General features: G+C 38.7%; 1 protein-coding gene across 3 annotated transcripts in view; it reads left to right on the top strand.

Annotated features, from left to right (window-relative positions):
* Positions 1-18,123, top strand: part of slx4ip (SLX4 interacting protein) — a 46,192-nt gene that overhangs the window by 12,643 nt on the left and 15,426 nt on the right. For all 3 annotated transcript variants that reach the window (XM_082154300.1, XM_082154299.1, XM_082154298.1), the window contains one exon: positions 17,244-17,321. In XM_082154300.1, the coding sequence (XP_082010426.1) occupies positions 17,244-17,321 (78 nt within the window). The remainder of the gene's footprint in view (positions 1-17,243; positions 17,322-18,123) is intronic.

The raw sequence follows: 18,123 nt of genomic DNA, 5'->3' as shown, positions 1-18,123 counted from the left end.
GATATGGCCAGACGTGCAGTCTACCAGTCATATTAGAGCGACAGCACTATGAACGCTCACAAGCGACTTCACAGTACAGAGACTAGCGACATGCAGCGACAAAATCGCTGGCAGTGTGAACGGGGCTTTAGCTTAAGCAGCTGCACGTGCGGAACGCGATTCTCTTCCTAATAAACGTGAATGAACATCTGAAGGTATGTTGAAAGCAGGGCTCCAGACTAACTTTTTTCACCTCCGTCCTGGAACCGTCCTGAAAAACAATTTGAACCGTCCTAAAGTGAATGTCAACCGTCCCAAAATAAACATGTTGTTTCTGTACTTTGTTATTATCATCTATAGTTGTTAGTCACATAATAAAAACACCATTAAAATGTTTATGATATATATTATTATATTTATTTAGCTCCATTCAAAGTAGTTATCTGTAAACAGGTAAAAAACTGATTTAATAAAAAATTACAGGAGTTAAATGCTTTTTTGTATTTATGCAGAACAAATCTTTTTTTTTCTTTTTTTTTTTTACATGTACGAAAATTAAGAGAAAAATACATACAGATCAAAACGTTTTTGAGTTGGTTGGATTAAACAATAACAAATAAATACTGGTGGCTACATATCTCAAAAATATCATCATTTATTCTTTCAAGCAGCAGACATATTTATTTGTATGAATTAAACATAATTAATCCTTATTAAAGCTATTAACGAGCAGTGAATGCTTTTCTCTTTTTCTTTTGTTGCTTGATCAATATTAAGGACACAGACCGCATTAGGTTTATTACCCACTGTCAGTTTAAGACATCGGATCATGTCCAATGACATTTTTTTATGTTTTATGAGACATGCAGCGCATGTAAACCCGTGTGCCGCTGGGTAGATCAGCACTTAAAGTACAAATGTGCGCATCTACCACAAACGCAGGACATCGGTTCTGACTGGATCGCTTCCCAAATCGTCACTATCTAACATTTTTGTCTAGTTTTACTCGTTGACGAAAATGGCAATCGATTTTCGTCATAATTTTTGTCATTCAAAACTAGTTTTTATTTAGTTATCGTCTCGTTTTCGTCTGTGAAAATAAGCCATGTGATAGATGTACCGCGAAACAAGTCTCCGGGTGAGTAGCCGGCCAGTAATAGTAACTATAGTAACAGCATGAGAAGACGCGCTCAGTTGTAGTCAGCGCATCTGTTCATTTTGCCATTTTCTAAGTAAGTTACCCTAATAGGCTAGTAATAAATGAACACGCATACAAAAATGTCTTTCGTCCTGTAGGCGTCCTGGAGAATATTTCTGTTCGTCCTAAACACATTTTCTATCGTCCCCAGGACGATAGGACGCCGTTAAGGCCTATTTATACTTCTGCGTCGAACTGCCGCCGTAGCTACGTCGTAGGCTGTGTGTAGCGTGCGTACCCTGACATGCACTATGGGATCAAATTCCCGCCAAATATATAGCGGTCACGTATAAAAAAAATAATAAGCGTGAATCAAAATTTTTAAAACACATGTAAAAATATATTGCACAAACTGAAAAAAAGAATGCAAAATGATCAGAATAGCAAACAACGTGGTCACGGATCAAAATATAATAAGCGTGAATCAAGAAATAACAAGCATGAATAAAAACTTTTAACACATTAAAAGTTATTTTGCAGAAAACTTAAACTTATGGTCATGCTTTCTTAAAAAGTATGTTTTCCTTGGTTTTATTACTGTGTTCTTTGTGCTTTCTTGCATTTTCTGCTCATATTTTACTCTTTTGTACGCTTGTGCTGTTTTTCTCTTCGCTCTTCTTTCTATGTTCTGCGCTTGCTTTCCCAAATGTTGCAGTTCGAGTTTCATGTAAATTAGGGTGGGCTTAAGCGTCACCATTGGTCCACTAGTTCTAGATTGACAGCTACTCCTCTAGCCAATCAATCGAAGAGGGGAGTTGACGTCACACCAATGCGACTCGTGGCTACTGATGCTTATGTAGGAGTACAAGCTGTTTATGTTTGTACAATTTCTTCAATTCCATTATAATATACTAAAATGTTATTTTTCTAATACTTTTACATACTGTTCAATTTCTTATTTGTGCTTTGATATGTGCATTTATTAAATTAATCTTTTTCAGGAGTGCTGCACTTACTTATACAGGGGAAGACGGCAGTTCAATTTAACTTTACAAAGACTTTCAAGCAGTAAAGCTACATAAATAATTAAATTAATCTTTTTTGAGATACATGAGAATGTTAATGTGCACACTGGTAATTGGTGTTAAACAATATTACTTGGCTCATGATGTCAATATGCTAAGGCTGCTGTAAGTAAAACATCCTGCAGTTATGAAACGCTACAATTCGTTGCAAAAACTAAGTTAAAAACGGCCATTGTCTGAAGACTTCAGGACTTTGACCTGTCAACGCTACACATTGCCTACCTTTTTTTTTATTAACCTCGCCAAATTTGACAAGATTATTGAAAATGATTGTGTTACAGAGAAGATATACAGAAACCAGTTGAATTTAATACAGTGATTTATTACAAACTTATTGTGTTTACTTACATAGCTACATAATTGCATATTACTTTAGGATTAATGTTTTAAATATAGCTTAAAATTTGAATACAGCAACATCTCCATCAGCGATAGGTAACGTTGTTTCTAGAGTGCCGCTGTCCTGCAGAGTTTAGTGTCAACTCCGATTAAAAACCTCACTTGTCTTAAATATCCTAAAGACGATGATTAGCTGGTTCAGGTGTGTTTGATTAGGGTTGGAGGAGCTAAACTCTGCACCCAGGACCGACATTATCCATCCTTGTTATTGATTAAATATGAAAGTAAAACGGCCAGTAGGTGGTGGCAAGTTACTGCTCGGAGAAGATCGACGCTCGCGGTGCCAGGTCCAGTGCATTAGAGGTGAATGATGGATAATCAGACAGGCATAACTGTAACAGGTCATCGTTAGGATGACAAATTTAACAATACCATATTGCCAGGTATACGTATATACCGGCAACAGGTTGAGTTGCAGGCACACATGCAGTTTAAAGGTGTCCTGCCACGGAAATTTTTTTGCCAACTGAGTTGACGGTCATCTTCCCCTGTATAACAAGTAAGCATCAGTAGCCACGAGTCGCATTGGTGTGACGTCAACACCCCTCTTCGATTGATTGGCTAGAGGAGTAGCTGTCAATCTAGAACTAGTGGACCAATGGTGACGCTTAAGCCCGCCCTAATTTACATGAAACTCGAACTGCAACATTTGGGAAAGCAAGCGCAGAACATAGAAAGAAGAGCGAAGAGAAAAACAGCACAATTGTACAAAAGAGTAAAATATGAGCAGAAAATGCAAGAAAGCACAAAGAACACAGTAATAAAACCAAGGTAAGAAAGCATGACCATAAGTTTAAGTTTTCTGCAAAATAACTTTTAATGTGTTTAAAGTTTTTATTCATGCTTGTTATTTCTTGATTCACGCTTATTATATTTTGATCCGTGACCACGTTGTTTGCTATTCTGATCATTTTGCATTCTTTTTTTTCAGTTTGTGCAATATATTTTTACATGTGTTTTAAAATTTTTGATTCACGCTTATTATTTTTTTATTCGTGACCGCTATATATTTGGCAGGAATTTGATCCCATAGTGCACCTCTCCAAAAATGTAACAACGCGTCAATTCTACGCGGACGCAAGCGCTGTGATTGGTCTGCCAGAACCCCTCCCTTGGGGTTTCACATGCTCCCTAGGTGCGCGTCAACGCGGACAACAGCGCAGAAGTATAAATTAAAACCAAAACGTTGCCTACGGCCAGGGTTGGGGAGTAAAGGCTTCATTATACTTCTGCGTCGGACCTATGCCGGAGCCTATACGCCGTAGGCAACGTGTTGGTTTTAATTTATACTTCTGCGTCGTTGTCCGCGTTGACGCGCACCTAGGGATCTGAAACCCTGAGGGAGGGGTTCTGGCAGACCAATCACAGCGCTTGAGTCCGCGTAGAATTGACGCGTTGTTACATTTTTGGAGAGGTGCACGTCAGGGTACGCCGAAGGGTACGCGTGCTACACACAGCCTACGACGTAGCTACGGCGGCAGTTCGACGCAGAAGTATAAATAGGCCTTAAATGAATACATGTAACGGCGTTATGTAATCAGGATACAAAAATCCAGTAACTGTAATCCGTTACAGTTACGTCAAAAAAACGTAGTAATCAGATTATAGTTACATTTTGAAAAAAGGGGGAATATTTCAGGATTACAATGGTTTCATTTAAAACTAAATAAATCAGTATTTTGGCATAATAACACTTTATTAAGCGCTGCTTGATTATACAGTAGTTCCTGGTTCTGTTGCCAGTAATGACTCACGTCTGCCACGCGCTGGTGCATGCGCAAATAACAGCTATCTACAATCTCCTCAGACACAGATTGAATCACTGCTGCTAGTAGAAACGATGCTGCCTGCGGGTAAAATCGCTTTTAATTCATGGAAATTCCGCTGCTATTTTGTAGAAATTAGGAGAGTAGCTTTTTTAGTACCTAAAATGTCCTTTCTTAATCTCTTCTCACTTAACGGGATGTTCGCAGTCTAGGTAACACAGGGGAACTCCCACTGCCAACGCCCCAAGTTCAGTAAGGCAAATTAAGAAAGATCACGGCTTTAGTCAACATGTAGGCCTATTTTAAAATAAACTAATATGTAGATTGTGTAAACATTTTAAATGTTGTGTTTTTATTTTTTAGTTACAAATTTGTTAAAAATAAAACAAAATCATCTGTAATACCATACATTAGCCACTAGATGTCTGTATAGCCCTTTACATAAATATATATTCAGGCCTGTGTGTATATTTTGCAAATATTGTACACTGGACCAAATTCTTAATAAAAAAAAATAAAAAAAATAAAAACATTTCTTCTTGCTTGACTATTTATATACGTGACCTACTTTCTTATTCTTATTTACATTACTTTCATATTATAGTATTTGGATTACGTTACTGAATACTTTTTTTATGAAGTAATTTGTAACTGTAACGGAATACATTTTTAAAGTAACCCTCCCAAGCCTGCCTACGGCGTATAGGCTCCGGCGTAGGTCCGACGCAGAAGTATAATGAGGCCTTTAGTCTCGAGACCTGGTTGAAAAATACAGTACAACTTACTGAAACGTATCTCGTGTAATCGCTCAATTAGTGTTTCAACGGCAGAAAGACATTAGTAAAGCAGCTTGTAAACAAGTATCTTTATGTTATTAACCTCAGGCAAGTCATTCAGTGTCCACAGCTTATTAGTTCGCTAGAGAAATGAACTCTTTCGCTAAATATATGCACTATATTAGCCTATATATTCATTATATTTTACTTAATCTGTTAGTGATGTCTTGATTATTTAATGTATATACAGTGCCCTCCACAATTATTGAACCCCCTGGTAAATATGATCAAAATTGGCTGTAAAAAATAAATCTGCATCGATTATCCTTGTGATCTTTCATTCAAAAAATGTGCAAAATTCTAACCTTTCATTGAAGTAAAAGAATTGAAAGTGGGGGGAAATCACATTATGAAATAAATGTTTTTCTCCAAAACATGTTGGCCACAATTATTGAAACCCCTAGAATTTTTTACGAGTAAAATATCTCTGAAGTATATTCCCATTAATATTTACCTTTTTTAGTACACCAGGGTGACTAGGAACATGAAACTGTCCAGCTATGACTTCGTGTTTCACAGGAGTTTAAATATGAGGAAACACAAAGGCCAAATCCCCTTAATCATCCATCACAATGAGTAAAACCACAGAATACAGTTCTGATGCGTAGCAAAAGATTGTTGAGCATCACAAACTAGAAAGTGGCTGTAAGACAATAGCTAAAGAATTGAAAATCCCCATTTTGACCATCAGGGCAATAATTAAGAAGTTATAACCAACTAAAGATGTTATGAATCTGCCAGGAAAAGGACGTGTGTCTATACTGTCTTAATGCACGGCGAGTATGAAAGTTTGAGTGGCCAAAGACTCTCCAAGGATCACAGATGGAGAATTGCAGAGATTAGTTGAGTCTTGGGGTCAGAAAGCCTAAAAAAAAAATTATCAAACAACCCCTACATCCCCACATGTTGTTTGGGAGGGTTTAAAAAAAAACCTCCTCGCTCCTCCAAAAACAAATTCCAGCAAATTTAATTGTCAGACACGACTGGATCTTCAAACAACACAGGGTTCTGTGGTCAGATGAGACTAAAACAGAGCTTTTTGGCAGCAAACACACTAGATGGGTTTTGTGAACACAAGGATAAAAAGTACCCCATGTGTACAATTTAATATACCATTGGATCTTTAATGTTGTGGGCATATTTTTCTGCTGGAGGTCCTGGACTTCTTGTTCAGATACATGGCATTGTGGATTCTATCAAATATCAACAGATAAAAAATCAAAACCTGACGCCTTCTGCTAGAAATCTTATAATGGGCCGTGGTTGGATCTTCCATCAGGACAACGATCCAAAACAAACATCAAAATCAAAACAAAAATTTGTTGTGGAGCACAAAATGAAGCTTCTGCCATGACCGTCTCAGTCCCCTGACCTGATGAGTGGGCTGAACTGAAGAGGAGAAGCACCAACATGGATCTGGGAATCTGAAGGATCTGGAGAGATTCTGTGTGGAGGAATGGTCTCTGATCTCTTGTCAGTTATTCTCCAAATTCATCAGGCATTATAGGAGAAGAGTCAGAGCTGTTATCTTGGCAAAAGGAGATTGCAAAAAGTATTTAATAAAAGGGTTTCAATAATTGTGGCCAACGTGTTTTGGAGAAAAACATTTATTTCATAATGTGATTTTCCCCCCACTTTCAATTCTTTTACTTCAATGAAAGGTTAGAATTTTGCGCATTTTTTGAATGAAAGATCACAAGGATAATCGATGCAGATTTATTTTTTACAGCCAATTTTGATCATATTTACCAGGGGGTTCAATAATTGTGGAGGGCACTGTAAAATATACATGTTTTATTTAGAAATATCCTTTTTTGTATGTATAATTATATATTGGAATTATAGTAAATTAATATAATTGGTTATACTCAACCCCTACATTTAATGATAAATATTTATATAAAATTTGATATGTGATTTGGTTAATTTATAATATGTATGGCAGTGACATTCAATGTATCCTTGATTCCTATATTGTTTGCAGAGTCTGCTGGACTGAGTATGCACACTCCCTATGGTTTATAATTCCAATTAAATTGACCAAATACCTTGTGAAGTCCACTTCGCGACACACTTTCAGGCGAGTGGAATGTACCCAAAGAGTTCTGCGATTTTCCCAGTCACAGAACATGTGACCACTCCAGCTGTCGGCTATCAACAGCTATTAACTCTCCCCAGATCCTTTTGTGTGAACTCACTTATGCACTAGAGATATTTTTCCCTCTCTTGTATGTGTCAGCTTACATGATTTCATCATGCATGCATCAAGCATGGCGTTTTGTGTTCAGTCTCAGCTTAGATGTGTCTATTGTCAACCTCTGTGTGGTTGTTTGAACGTGCATGTCACATTTATCATATCCAGTGAGCGTGTCACATGCCGACACATTTCCTGAGCAGTCTGCTCTGCTCTCAGCTGCGAAGGCCATTTTTCAAATGTCAGCCCTTGTAGCTTCTCTCTGACTGGCTACCTCATGCTTCCCCATTAGCTCATAGTGAGTTGATTTATTTATGCTTTGGAGAGGGCGGGAAAGGGGGAACTTTTCCCACCAAATGTCTTGGCTTGGTGGAAGCACGAGCCGGACTCTTGGCACACTAACCAAGAAAATGTTTTTTTTGCTGGAAGACAGCAGATTGCAATGTTTAATGTAGCCATTTGTGGAAGCATATCTACCCTGAAAATGACAAAAGTAAGGTTTCTTTCTGACTTTTCCCCCTTATTAAGAAATAATGATTTTTGGAGTGAGATGAACAAAAGTGCTTGTTGCACTCAGGGGAAATATTTTTTTATTTTTTATTTTTTTTATTAATCCCTGATCTTAAGAAAGAAGTCACTGCAGCCCCTGCTTGACTATGTATGTCACCCAGAGAGTCTGTTTGCTGCTACATTTCAAGTGCTTTAACCTATCTGATGCTACAGATTCAAAATAGAGTTATTAGGTTTAAACGGAGAACATGAGCTAATTAGATTGTTGCTCAAAGTTTCTGCCAAATAACTTTTTTTTTTCTTTTTTTTTTTTTTTAAGATGAAGCTAAATCAACTCAGTGTCTTTCATTGCTAGAGTTACAGCATAAGAGATGCTTGTTTTCTTTTTCTTAACTTTCTCTGACCTCATTTTTCCAGGAGTATTTTGTTCTGGGAAAACCCATAAATTAAAAGATCAATCTCTTGCAATAGAGTTCACAAAAGCAATCCAATTTCATCTATTTCAAGCAAGCACACACACATTTGAGAACTTAATGAATGATTCACTTCGCATTCTTTCAGTTTGGAATGTAACTAATTTGTGTGAAATCGATTTTGTGTGAATCAGTGTATCGAATTTGGGCACTAGCAAGGATTTTGATCGACTAAACATCGGGACTCTGATGACTCAGTTTTCTTGCAACACAATTATGTGGTTACACATGAAAGCACCACTGGCATTTATAAACAACATTTTTGTATAACATGCCAGGACCGAAATCCAAGTATGTTTCTCCGATAACTGTTAAAAAGGACCGTCATCGTTCAATGTGCGCTCCTCCTTTTATATCAGCTTGACGAAAACGTGACAGTTTTTGGTACGTGAACCTAATTTCTCTTTCAAACCATGTACATATATTTCGGTACTTTCTTAGGGATGCATTGATATCATAGTTCTCACCAATATTAACATTCTTTACTATTTTGTCTAAAAAATATATATGTTGGAAATATTAGTGTTTTTCAAGATTAATTATAAATGGACAGTTTGATTGTAGTGGACATTAAGGTAAACTTTTGTAACTATACTTTTTTTGTGCTGGTCGTTTCTCATTAGTTCTTAGTTTCCTACAGATTGTAAGGGTTATTTGTCCAAATGGAAGTAGCTCTTATGTTCTTTTACTGTAGTGTCACACATAATACATTTCAAGTAGCCCTCCATCAAGTTCAGCCACGCTGAGGCAATTACAATTACAATGCAGCTGTTTGCACTTGCGCCCATTTTTGGTAACTCTGACATTTACCTGTGCACGTTCCCCCACGTCAGTGTGTTTGATCTGATTAGCAGGTCTTAATGGATGAAGGGGAGGAGGAAAGAGGTGGGTGGCTGCTTCATACCCCTCCTCCTCACCGAGCCCCTTCCTCTTTCCCACAGGTGCCATGGCTTACAGTGCTGGTGTGGCAGAGGGGGAGGGAACACCTGGCAGGCTGTTCCCCCTGATGGCCTGCCGGGTTCAGATGCATTTTCCCAGGCTCCCCAGATGAATGGTCACTAATAGCCGTGGGAGAGGGCTTTGCGAGCGCTGCACAGTGTACCAGGCTGACTCCTCTTGGCAGGCCCTGTGAGGAGGGCTTAAAGGAGTGCTGGCTGCCTGTGACCCAGCCCTATAGCCAGCGCAAGTGCACTGCAGCAGATAGCCTTACCGCTGGAGAATGTGTTTACAAGGGCACAGAGGGAGTGAGATCTCACTCAGTGAGTGGAGGGATGTGGGACCGGCTGTGGCACTCCATTCACTTCTGATTCTCTCTGACTGCTTTCACACAGCAGCAGAAGCAGAAGATTACTGTACTGGTATAGAGTGATAAATATGGTTACGTTCACATGCACTTCCTTGTGAAATGAATTTGATGCTGCTGTCAGCTGATTTAAGATTTGACTAATTGACTTGTGTTTTGATTTGAATTGTTTTAGAAAAAAAGAACTAGTGATGCATGATATATCTGTAACATATCGGTTGTCAGCTGATGTGAGAGATTGCAAAATTATTCTATATCAGTAGATATTGAATTATACTACAGTTCAAAGGTTTGCGGTAGAGTTTTCAAATCAGTCGATACTGAAATGTATAAAATGGGACGATTTGAGAGCTGTTGAGCAGAATCGTAAACGCCTCTGATTGCCCATTGTGTTCACGCGCTCATCGGATATGTCTGTGATTGGCTACAATGATCAGCGCTTCAAAAACATGTTGTAAATATACATCAATGACGCTCTTCACCAAGCACTTTCACAGATGCCTGCTTGTGCTTTCAAACGCTCCCGCTCCCATTTAAAAAAAACAAAAAGTCTTCCGTCATCGTACATATCTGATGAGCGCGTGAACACAACGGCCAACCAGAGGTGTTTACGATTTCGCTCAACAGCACTCAAAGCGTCACAATTTAAAAATTTCAGTAACATTGGTACCAAAATCTGTACGTTTTGGCAACTCTAATTTGTGGTCAATAAGATTCTAATCCTAGTGTGTTCTATTTAAAATTTCTTGTGTAAAGAAAAAAATCTCATTCTCTTTCTGTCTTCCTCTATCTGTTCCCCCTCTCCAACAGTTTGCAATAAGAGCGTTCTGTTTCTACCCACGTGCCCCGTAGCCTTTAAATATAAAGCATGTGGTGGCATTAGCAGCAGTTACCTGCCCTGGAACATGTGAGAGGGACTAGGCAGGATTACCAGCATGGGAAATGGAGAGCTGGGAGCAGGAGCTGTCGAAATTCCTTGGGCTCTTTTGACTGCCTGTCAGTCTGTCTGTCTCCTTGTTCTAGAATTAGCCCTTGATGCTTTGTCATGTTGCAGTTGCTGTGCAAATCCACCTCCTAAGTCCCACGTCTCACTGTACAGAAAAGCCCCTGGACAGCCGGACTCTTTCCGCAGACCTTTCTCCCACGCTTTCACACACAAACTTCCAAGTACACAAATCTACACCGCTTTAACACACCCGCCTTTGGCCTGAAACTGATGTTTATACATTCAGGATGACTCGATCTCACCACACACACCCCTGTCTTTCGTCCGGGGTCAGCGGTGTTCCTCTGGTGCTGTCCCACCACAGGGCTCTGTATGTAATTAGGGACTGGGGAAAGAGAGCTTGATCAGTATGGGATTCATGGGACTGTTTCTCGACCACAATCTGGTCAGGCAGACTCACACACACATACAGACACAGCCTCCGTGAACCCAGACTATTCATGCCGCCTGACCAAACTTCACTTCAGGAATTACTAAATCGTTTTAGAGGATCACCCTGCTTTTTCCCACTCAACGTTTTCATTTCAAGGTCCAAGAGCGGATCAAATGACAGGTCATGTGCTCAGGGTTAATGGTGCCTTTCTCCATTGAATCCATCATTATTTTTTGGCCACTGTTATATTATAACTATGTGCATATTTGCCTGGTAAAGGAAGTTTGATCGTTCTTCAACTAAATGGCATAATTCGTTATTAAGGCCTTGCAGGCACCAGTGTGCTGTCCAGGTGAGTCAGTTTTAATGCACACATAAGCGGGATAGATTTATTAGGAGACAGGGATGAGGAGGTCTGGTTTCAATGACAGGCCTAGCTCAGGTTCAAAACCTTCAGCGCTGCAGAACAGCACATAAGTCAAGTTTTCAGAAGCCTTCCCCACGTCGTTAATCTGCTGGAATCAAACAGGAGGAATGTGTTTCTCTGCCCTCATTCACACCACATTTCCCTGTTTGTCCTTGTGACATCCTTAAGGGTCTCAGATTCCTGTATTTACTGTACCGTACCTGCATATCATTATGGATAGTTTGTACCAAAATATGTATATGCTGTGTAAGTTGTACTTATAAAAATGGCTATACAACCATAATTCATTCTAATTGTTGTCTGTTCAGACAGGACTAGTTTTCCCTGAGAAGGTCAGGCAATTTACTTGAACACAAATCAGCATATTGGAATGTTTCTGAAGAATCATGTGACACTGAAGACTGGAATAATGGCTGTATAATAATGGAATAATGTTAATTCAACTTTGCCATCACATGAACAAATTACATTACATGTATTAAATGTAAAACAGTAATTTTACATTGTAATAATATTTAATGATATTATTGTATATTTGATTGGGTAAATGCAGCCTTGGTGAGTATAAGATAAATGTCAGCCAAAAGTATGTCGTCTTAGAGAGAAATTGTAGTATTTAAAGTTTCATTCAAGAATGCTATGCTGGTGTTAAATCATTAGATGTTCTCACCCGTTTTCACAGAAATGATGTCATATACGTTTATAGTGCAGGTGTAGGCAATTAGTTGCGTTAGGAGCTCTAATTAAAGGGAACATCTGCTGGGACAAGAGGTGGGATGTTCAGTTTGAATGTGACTGAATCATTGTCATGTGAATCATTTTGCTGTGTCATGTTAAAGTTTATTATAGGCTTTTGGTCGATAAATGTCACCATGTTAGGTTTTGGTCTCGGTTTTGATTATTTTGTGAAGACTATAGAAGGAGGTTTCTGAAGGCGATTTAGTCCATTTGCTTATCTTTACAGTTCTCCTTTTGATCATGTGTTGCATCCTCCTGTTGGGCCACATTGCAGCATTTCATAACCATGCTGAAGGGGTCACCCAAATGTTAAATTGAACACTCATGTGCAAATATTGTTTCAGGTGGACGTTGAACAGAGTGATAAGACACACCGACCGCTCGGCCCAGGCTACAGTTACGCAGCCGGGTGTGATGTGCTTCCAGGAAAACCCCGCTCGGCCCTTCCATGTGGCGACCCCCGTGAAACACTCACACACATATGCACAATCGCCCGGGAGCCCCACCCTGACCCAGTAAGAGCGAAGGACAAGATCTTAGAGGGTGATCATTCACATCAAAGTGAGGAGTGAGAGAAAATATTTCTACAAATTCCAACTCGGTCACCTAGACACCCGCTCTCCACCCGCCGTCCCCGGTTTTCACGTATGTGAGATCGCTTCGAGATCGTCCGTTGCACACAGTAGCTATATGCTCAGATATCACGGATCGTATCAGAAATCGTATCTGATGTTGTCCATTTTTAGAGCTTGACGTGTTTAGATTGTACAACCTCTCTGGCTTGTCAAGATCTCGACTGTGGTGCTGAGAGATTATTATTATTATTCTTTCGCATGTTGAGCTGTCTGTGCTCTCCATTTGTTTAGAGCTGATGAGATTTTTATAGCTCGTGTTCTTCTTTGAACTCTGAATCAATGGAAAGAATTGCTCTAGTCGGAGACAAGGGATCACTCACCCCACTCTTCCATTTTATTTCACATTCCTCTTTACATTCTTCTGGTTTGTTGACTTTTTGTTCTCTCTATTGTTTTCCCAGGAAGTGGTAAAAGCTCCAGGAGGGGTCATGCATGCGTGTGTACTGATGTACTGTATATATTTCTGCCTTGGCTTAGTGTCAGCGAAGCCTTGCATGGATGTTATGATTGTTGGAACACTTTCCCTCTGAGGGCATCTCAATCGTCTCACATCACATGCTACTTACATGAAACATTTTCAATTTTAATTTAGTGATACAGATCTGGTAGAGTAATATTTCTGTTTTTCATTAAAAGTTAAAAAGTTTTCTTTTCTTTTTTTTTCTTCAGAAAATATATTATTTTCTTTACAAGAAGAAGATTTACTAAAAGCAAATTTTAGTAAGCTTAATTTTATGGGCACATTTGTTTACTTTTGCATGATAAGCAATCTTGATAAAGTGTTGAGTCGCCACAAATCTGGGTCCTTAATCAAAGACAGTTGAGAACCATTGCTGTAAACATCAGTCTTTATCTAGATAACTCCAGTATTTTCTTTTCTTAAAGAAGGGGTGCTTTAGAAGTGCTTAATCTGCAAAAAGACACTGAGATTCACATTTAGCATGCTGGCCTGGGCCAGAAGAGTTGGAGCTGCAAGAACTTTTTTTTATCAACCAACAGCTGATATCTCAAAATTAGCCTTTTTGTGGCCCTTCGTCGACCTTGTCCTGGGAATTGCCTCTTTGAAGTGAAGGAAAAGACCAATGCTATTAAACTTTTTATTTTTTTCTTTGGTTAGGAGGCGGGAGGATGGGTCAATTTAATTTGGGATGGACATGAATGAAATGTTGTTGTTTTTTTATCTCCTGAAATATGCAGATTATCAGTTTGTTGTTTGTTCTATCCATCAACACCAGAGTTAAAAAGGGAAAGAACATGCCCTAGGCTCTTGATGCTTAGCAAAGAGACTTATGTTATGACCGAAGAGTTTTATTTTCCCATAACTCTCCCATAACTCTCCCAAGCTTTTTGGGCGGCTCGTTGCATCCTTGAATGATTAGGAGCAGGAAAGATAAGACGCTGATACTGTCCACGCACACTTTTTTTCACCCTCATTGAATTTGGTAGAGTTCCATGTGCCATCTTGATCTCTCTACCGGTGTTGCCTTTCTCCCTTAAGCACTTTAAGGTCCAAGCCATCTCAAAAGCACATAAATCTGATATCGAAATCCTCCTCGGTTAATTCTTTGAGATGGAGAGGAACACCCAAGGGATCATCTGATTCATATTATTAGTCATATTAACCTGCATTGCTTAGATGAACAGTTCTGTGAATGTAGGTGTTGCTGTTCCCACTAGTCTTGTATCACTTCCCTTAAGCAAAAAAAAAAAAAAAGCACCAGTCGCCTGAAACCTTGACATGTATTTCAACTTCAGGAGCCAGTTTGGCAGGCTCACCGGGGTTTCAAACAAGATGCTTACCATAGCCTATTATTCTTGTAGGTGGGATAAAATAACATTTGTGATAATTAGTTTGTATCTTAGATACAGTGACTTGAGTTTGGGGTTTAATAGGGTTTAAATGCTCTGTTTGTTGTTTCTATCGGTGTTTATAATCATGTTTGTTCCTTCAATGGAAGTTATTTCAAAGCAAGTATGTGCAGGAAGTTCTACCTAGTTTTACTAATGTACCTTCTTTCTTTACTGTGACAGATTATACCGTCGTTTCTACAGTGCAGTTAGTTTTGACTGCCGATGGAGGAATAAAGGTATTGTAAATAATTCAAACAACTGGAGAGGAGCTGCTGTTAAGCAGTACTTGTGAGGTGGAAGAAAGTAAGAGGTAGATCCATCAATCACATACTGGGTTTGCTGATGACAGTTTTGTGGCTGGCAGACACTGTAATTGCATATTATTACCTGCAGAAGCACACCAAGCTCCTGTTTGAGGACCTAGCTATCTGTTAGTGGAGCCTACAATGACATCAGCTGGTAAATCTGTCTTCACTAATGCATTTCTGCTCATTTAACACATCTAACAACGCACTCTGACGATAGCCAAATGCTCTCGATGTGAGGGATCACGGTGAGGCTATTTTAGAGTGCACACATTGAGTTTGTTTTTCTTTATGGTTTCTATGATCTGAACCGATATGCTTTAGCACTTGGGGTCAAAGGATAGTTGTGTGTATTTTATGGTCCTGTGGCAGCCTATGGCAGTCTCTCACAGACAGGCGAAGAGGCTGAGGAGTCTATTCAGAGCACAGAGTGAGAGCTGATGGATTCCCATGCCTGTTTTCTTGTTTACAGCTGCACCAGCAGATAGCTAGCATGTTCACCAGGCCCCCTCTCTTGACGTCAAATTCCTCCCAGATTAACAGAAACAGTGCTCTGCCTTCGCGTCTAGTGGATCTTGCATTCCTTGGACAATGACAAACAGATCTAGGCTGCATTCTTCCTTTGCCTCCTGTCTCTTAAATTAAAACAGAATGGTTGTGTCGTTGCTCCAACAATAGGAGGGTTGAGGGAACTAGTTTTCTTGGCATGTTAACTGTGAGTGGGTATGGTTGCTCCAGCAACTGTAAAAGTGAATGAACACATAATGTTGACATCACTAAATGCTTCATATAATATAAGGTTCAAGTTAAAAATTAAAAGTGTCTCACTTAATTTTATTTTGACAGATGCTGAAAAAAAGTGCTGTGTATATAATATAATAACTTTTTTTTTTAATAATTAAATTAAATAATTAAAATAATTTTTAAATTAATATTATTACATGCAATCTAATATATATAAGCATTACCTATGGTTCGGACTGAGCAATTCAAGTATTTAAAAAAAAAAATTACATATATGGACTGTAAATTGCTTAATATAGTGTATAGTATTCTCAGATTAGAAAATGCTTTCAGACCAGTTGAATGACATTAAACTAACTTGAGTCCACAACAGAAGGTCTACAATGAAAATATCCTTTTTTGAAAGAGTGTTTGAGCTTTGAATAGATTTTTTGGTAATATCCAGAATGCTTGTTCTGTTCTGATTCCTTTTGAAGGATGTCATTCATCAGTTTGATTGGCCTTTGCATACACCCTATTTATTCACTTCTTCTTTTGTGTGAACATAATTGTGCAAACAGAAAATTTTATAATAAATCTTATTTTATTCACCTGTCATCTTACCTTTGCAAAAGAAATGCTGACAGAATGATCAGGTCTTATATCATAATGAAGAGGTTTATTTTGTGGTAATTACCTGCTGACTGTACATTATCCCACTTTCTTTTATTATGTGAGAAAAACGATATCGCTGAATGCATCACAAGAGGCACAAAACTAGCAGTGTTATTCATCCATTATAGAGAATAGCCGTTATTATACAATTTTTTTTTACCTCATAATGCAGAGATAGACCAATCAAAATTGAGTATTTCAAAGAGTTGTGTAAGAATAATAAATAACAGTCTTCAGTGCTAATTTTCAGCCACTCATCCAGTGTTTAGAGAGATTTGCAGTCTAAAATACAGGTTATGCAGGCAAAGTGGCACATTATATGCTGTTTTCAAAGGAATGAAGGATGAATTCATAAAACTCTCCCACCAGTAGAGGCTGTAAATAGTTTCTGCGTTCAGTCAGTCTTGTTACAGTGGACTTCAAAGGCCAAGAAGCCCCTGGCACTGCTTACGCTCATGCCTGAACTATGATGAGGCTTCTTGATCATTTGCTTAAACGCTTTGGTATTTTTCAGACATTAAACCGCCTTTGAGCAGTGTCATATTTGGCAGCCTTTGTTCTGGCCTTTTGCATGTTGGCCACATATAATTGATAACGTCCATGTTCAGTACAGTAGACGCGACTCAGACTATCATTTAATGCAGTGCTGATTTGCATTTAGTTTCCTCATGCGTGAACGTGTATTTGTTTAAACAAACAGGCAGTCCCAAATGCGATTGTTTCATGATTAGCCTAATATGTCATGCCCTCGCTGTTTCAATATTACCTGTTCTAAATGTGTTTTGATGTTTAACTGTTTTGACCATAAAATGTATTTTCTTTTGCAGGTGGGAATGTTCGTCTGGCGGTGCACTTCATGAAACGACATGTCAACTTGAGATGCGTAGTCAGGCAGCAGTACAGAGGTAGTTTATTTCCTCTCCTCCTAGACTAAAGAAAACTGATTTGAGTATTTTTTTCCACATTAAGTTGCCTCATGAAACATGATTGTATCAGAAGCACCTGTGTTGTTATTAGTTCATACAGCTGTCAGGCTCAGTCGGAGGTCACTGTCCGGATCGTTTTTATTTTGGAAAAAGTCGACTGAAATATGTTCACTTAGCTGGCAACTCAGAAAATGATTCAAAATACGTTTTGTGCTGAACTTGTGGTTTCAAGTCAAATTTATACAGATCTAAGAGAAACTTCTTTGAAGAAACCACCCATTATATCTGGCTAGACAGTAAGAGACGAATGCACTCCGTCCTAATAGAGGCAGAGCTCAAAAAATATTTGAGACTAAAGCCAAGTCCACCCGAGCCAGGCTTGACAGCAGCTCACAGGGAAAATGTGGTGTACTTATCATAGTAAACAAGTTTAGTCTAAAGTTTCACTGTATCTTTAGAGGTATGGCATGTCAGACTCTGTGAAGCAAGTTACAGTCATCATTGTACATGATATATGTTTAACATGGCTCAAAGAAATGCAAACAAAGTATGAGCATACAGACTAATATGACTAATAAGGTATAGGTTATTTTAAGTGATCTTGGAAAAACAAAAAGAAGAAAATGTAGCTGACCAACAATTTGCTTGGCCTTCATTTTTTAAGCTAAATTTGGCCAAGTTTGAAGAAAATAAACCGGAAAATACATCAAACAATGTGGTTTGTTTTACTTGTATCGAGTTACATATTTGAAACTTTATTGACTGAGGGGCAGTGGGGACG

The sequence above is a fragment of the Leuciscus leuciscus genome, assembly GCF_965113295.1.
Source record: "Leuciscus leuciscus genome assembly, chromosome: 22".
In the NCBI taxonomy this organism is placed as follows: domain Eukaryota; kingdom Metazoa; phylum Chordata; class Actinopteri; order Cypriniformes; family Leuciscidae; genus Leuciscus; species Leuciscus leuciscus.
This window is presented reverse-complemented; position numbering and strand designations above follow the sequence as displayed.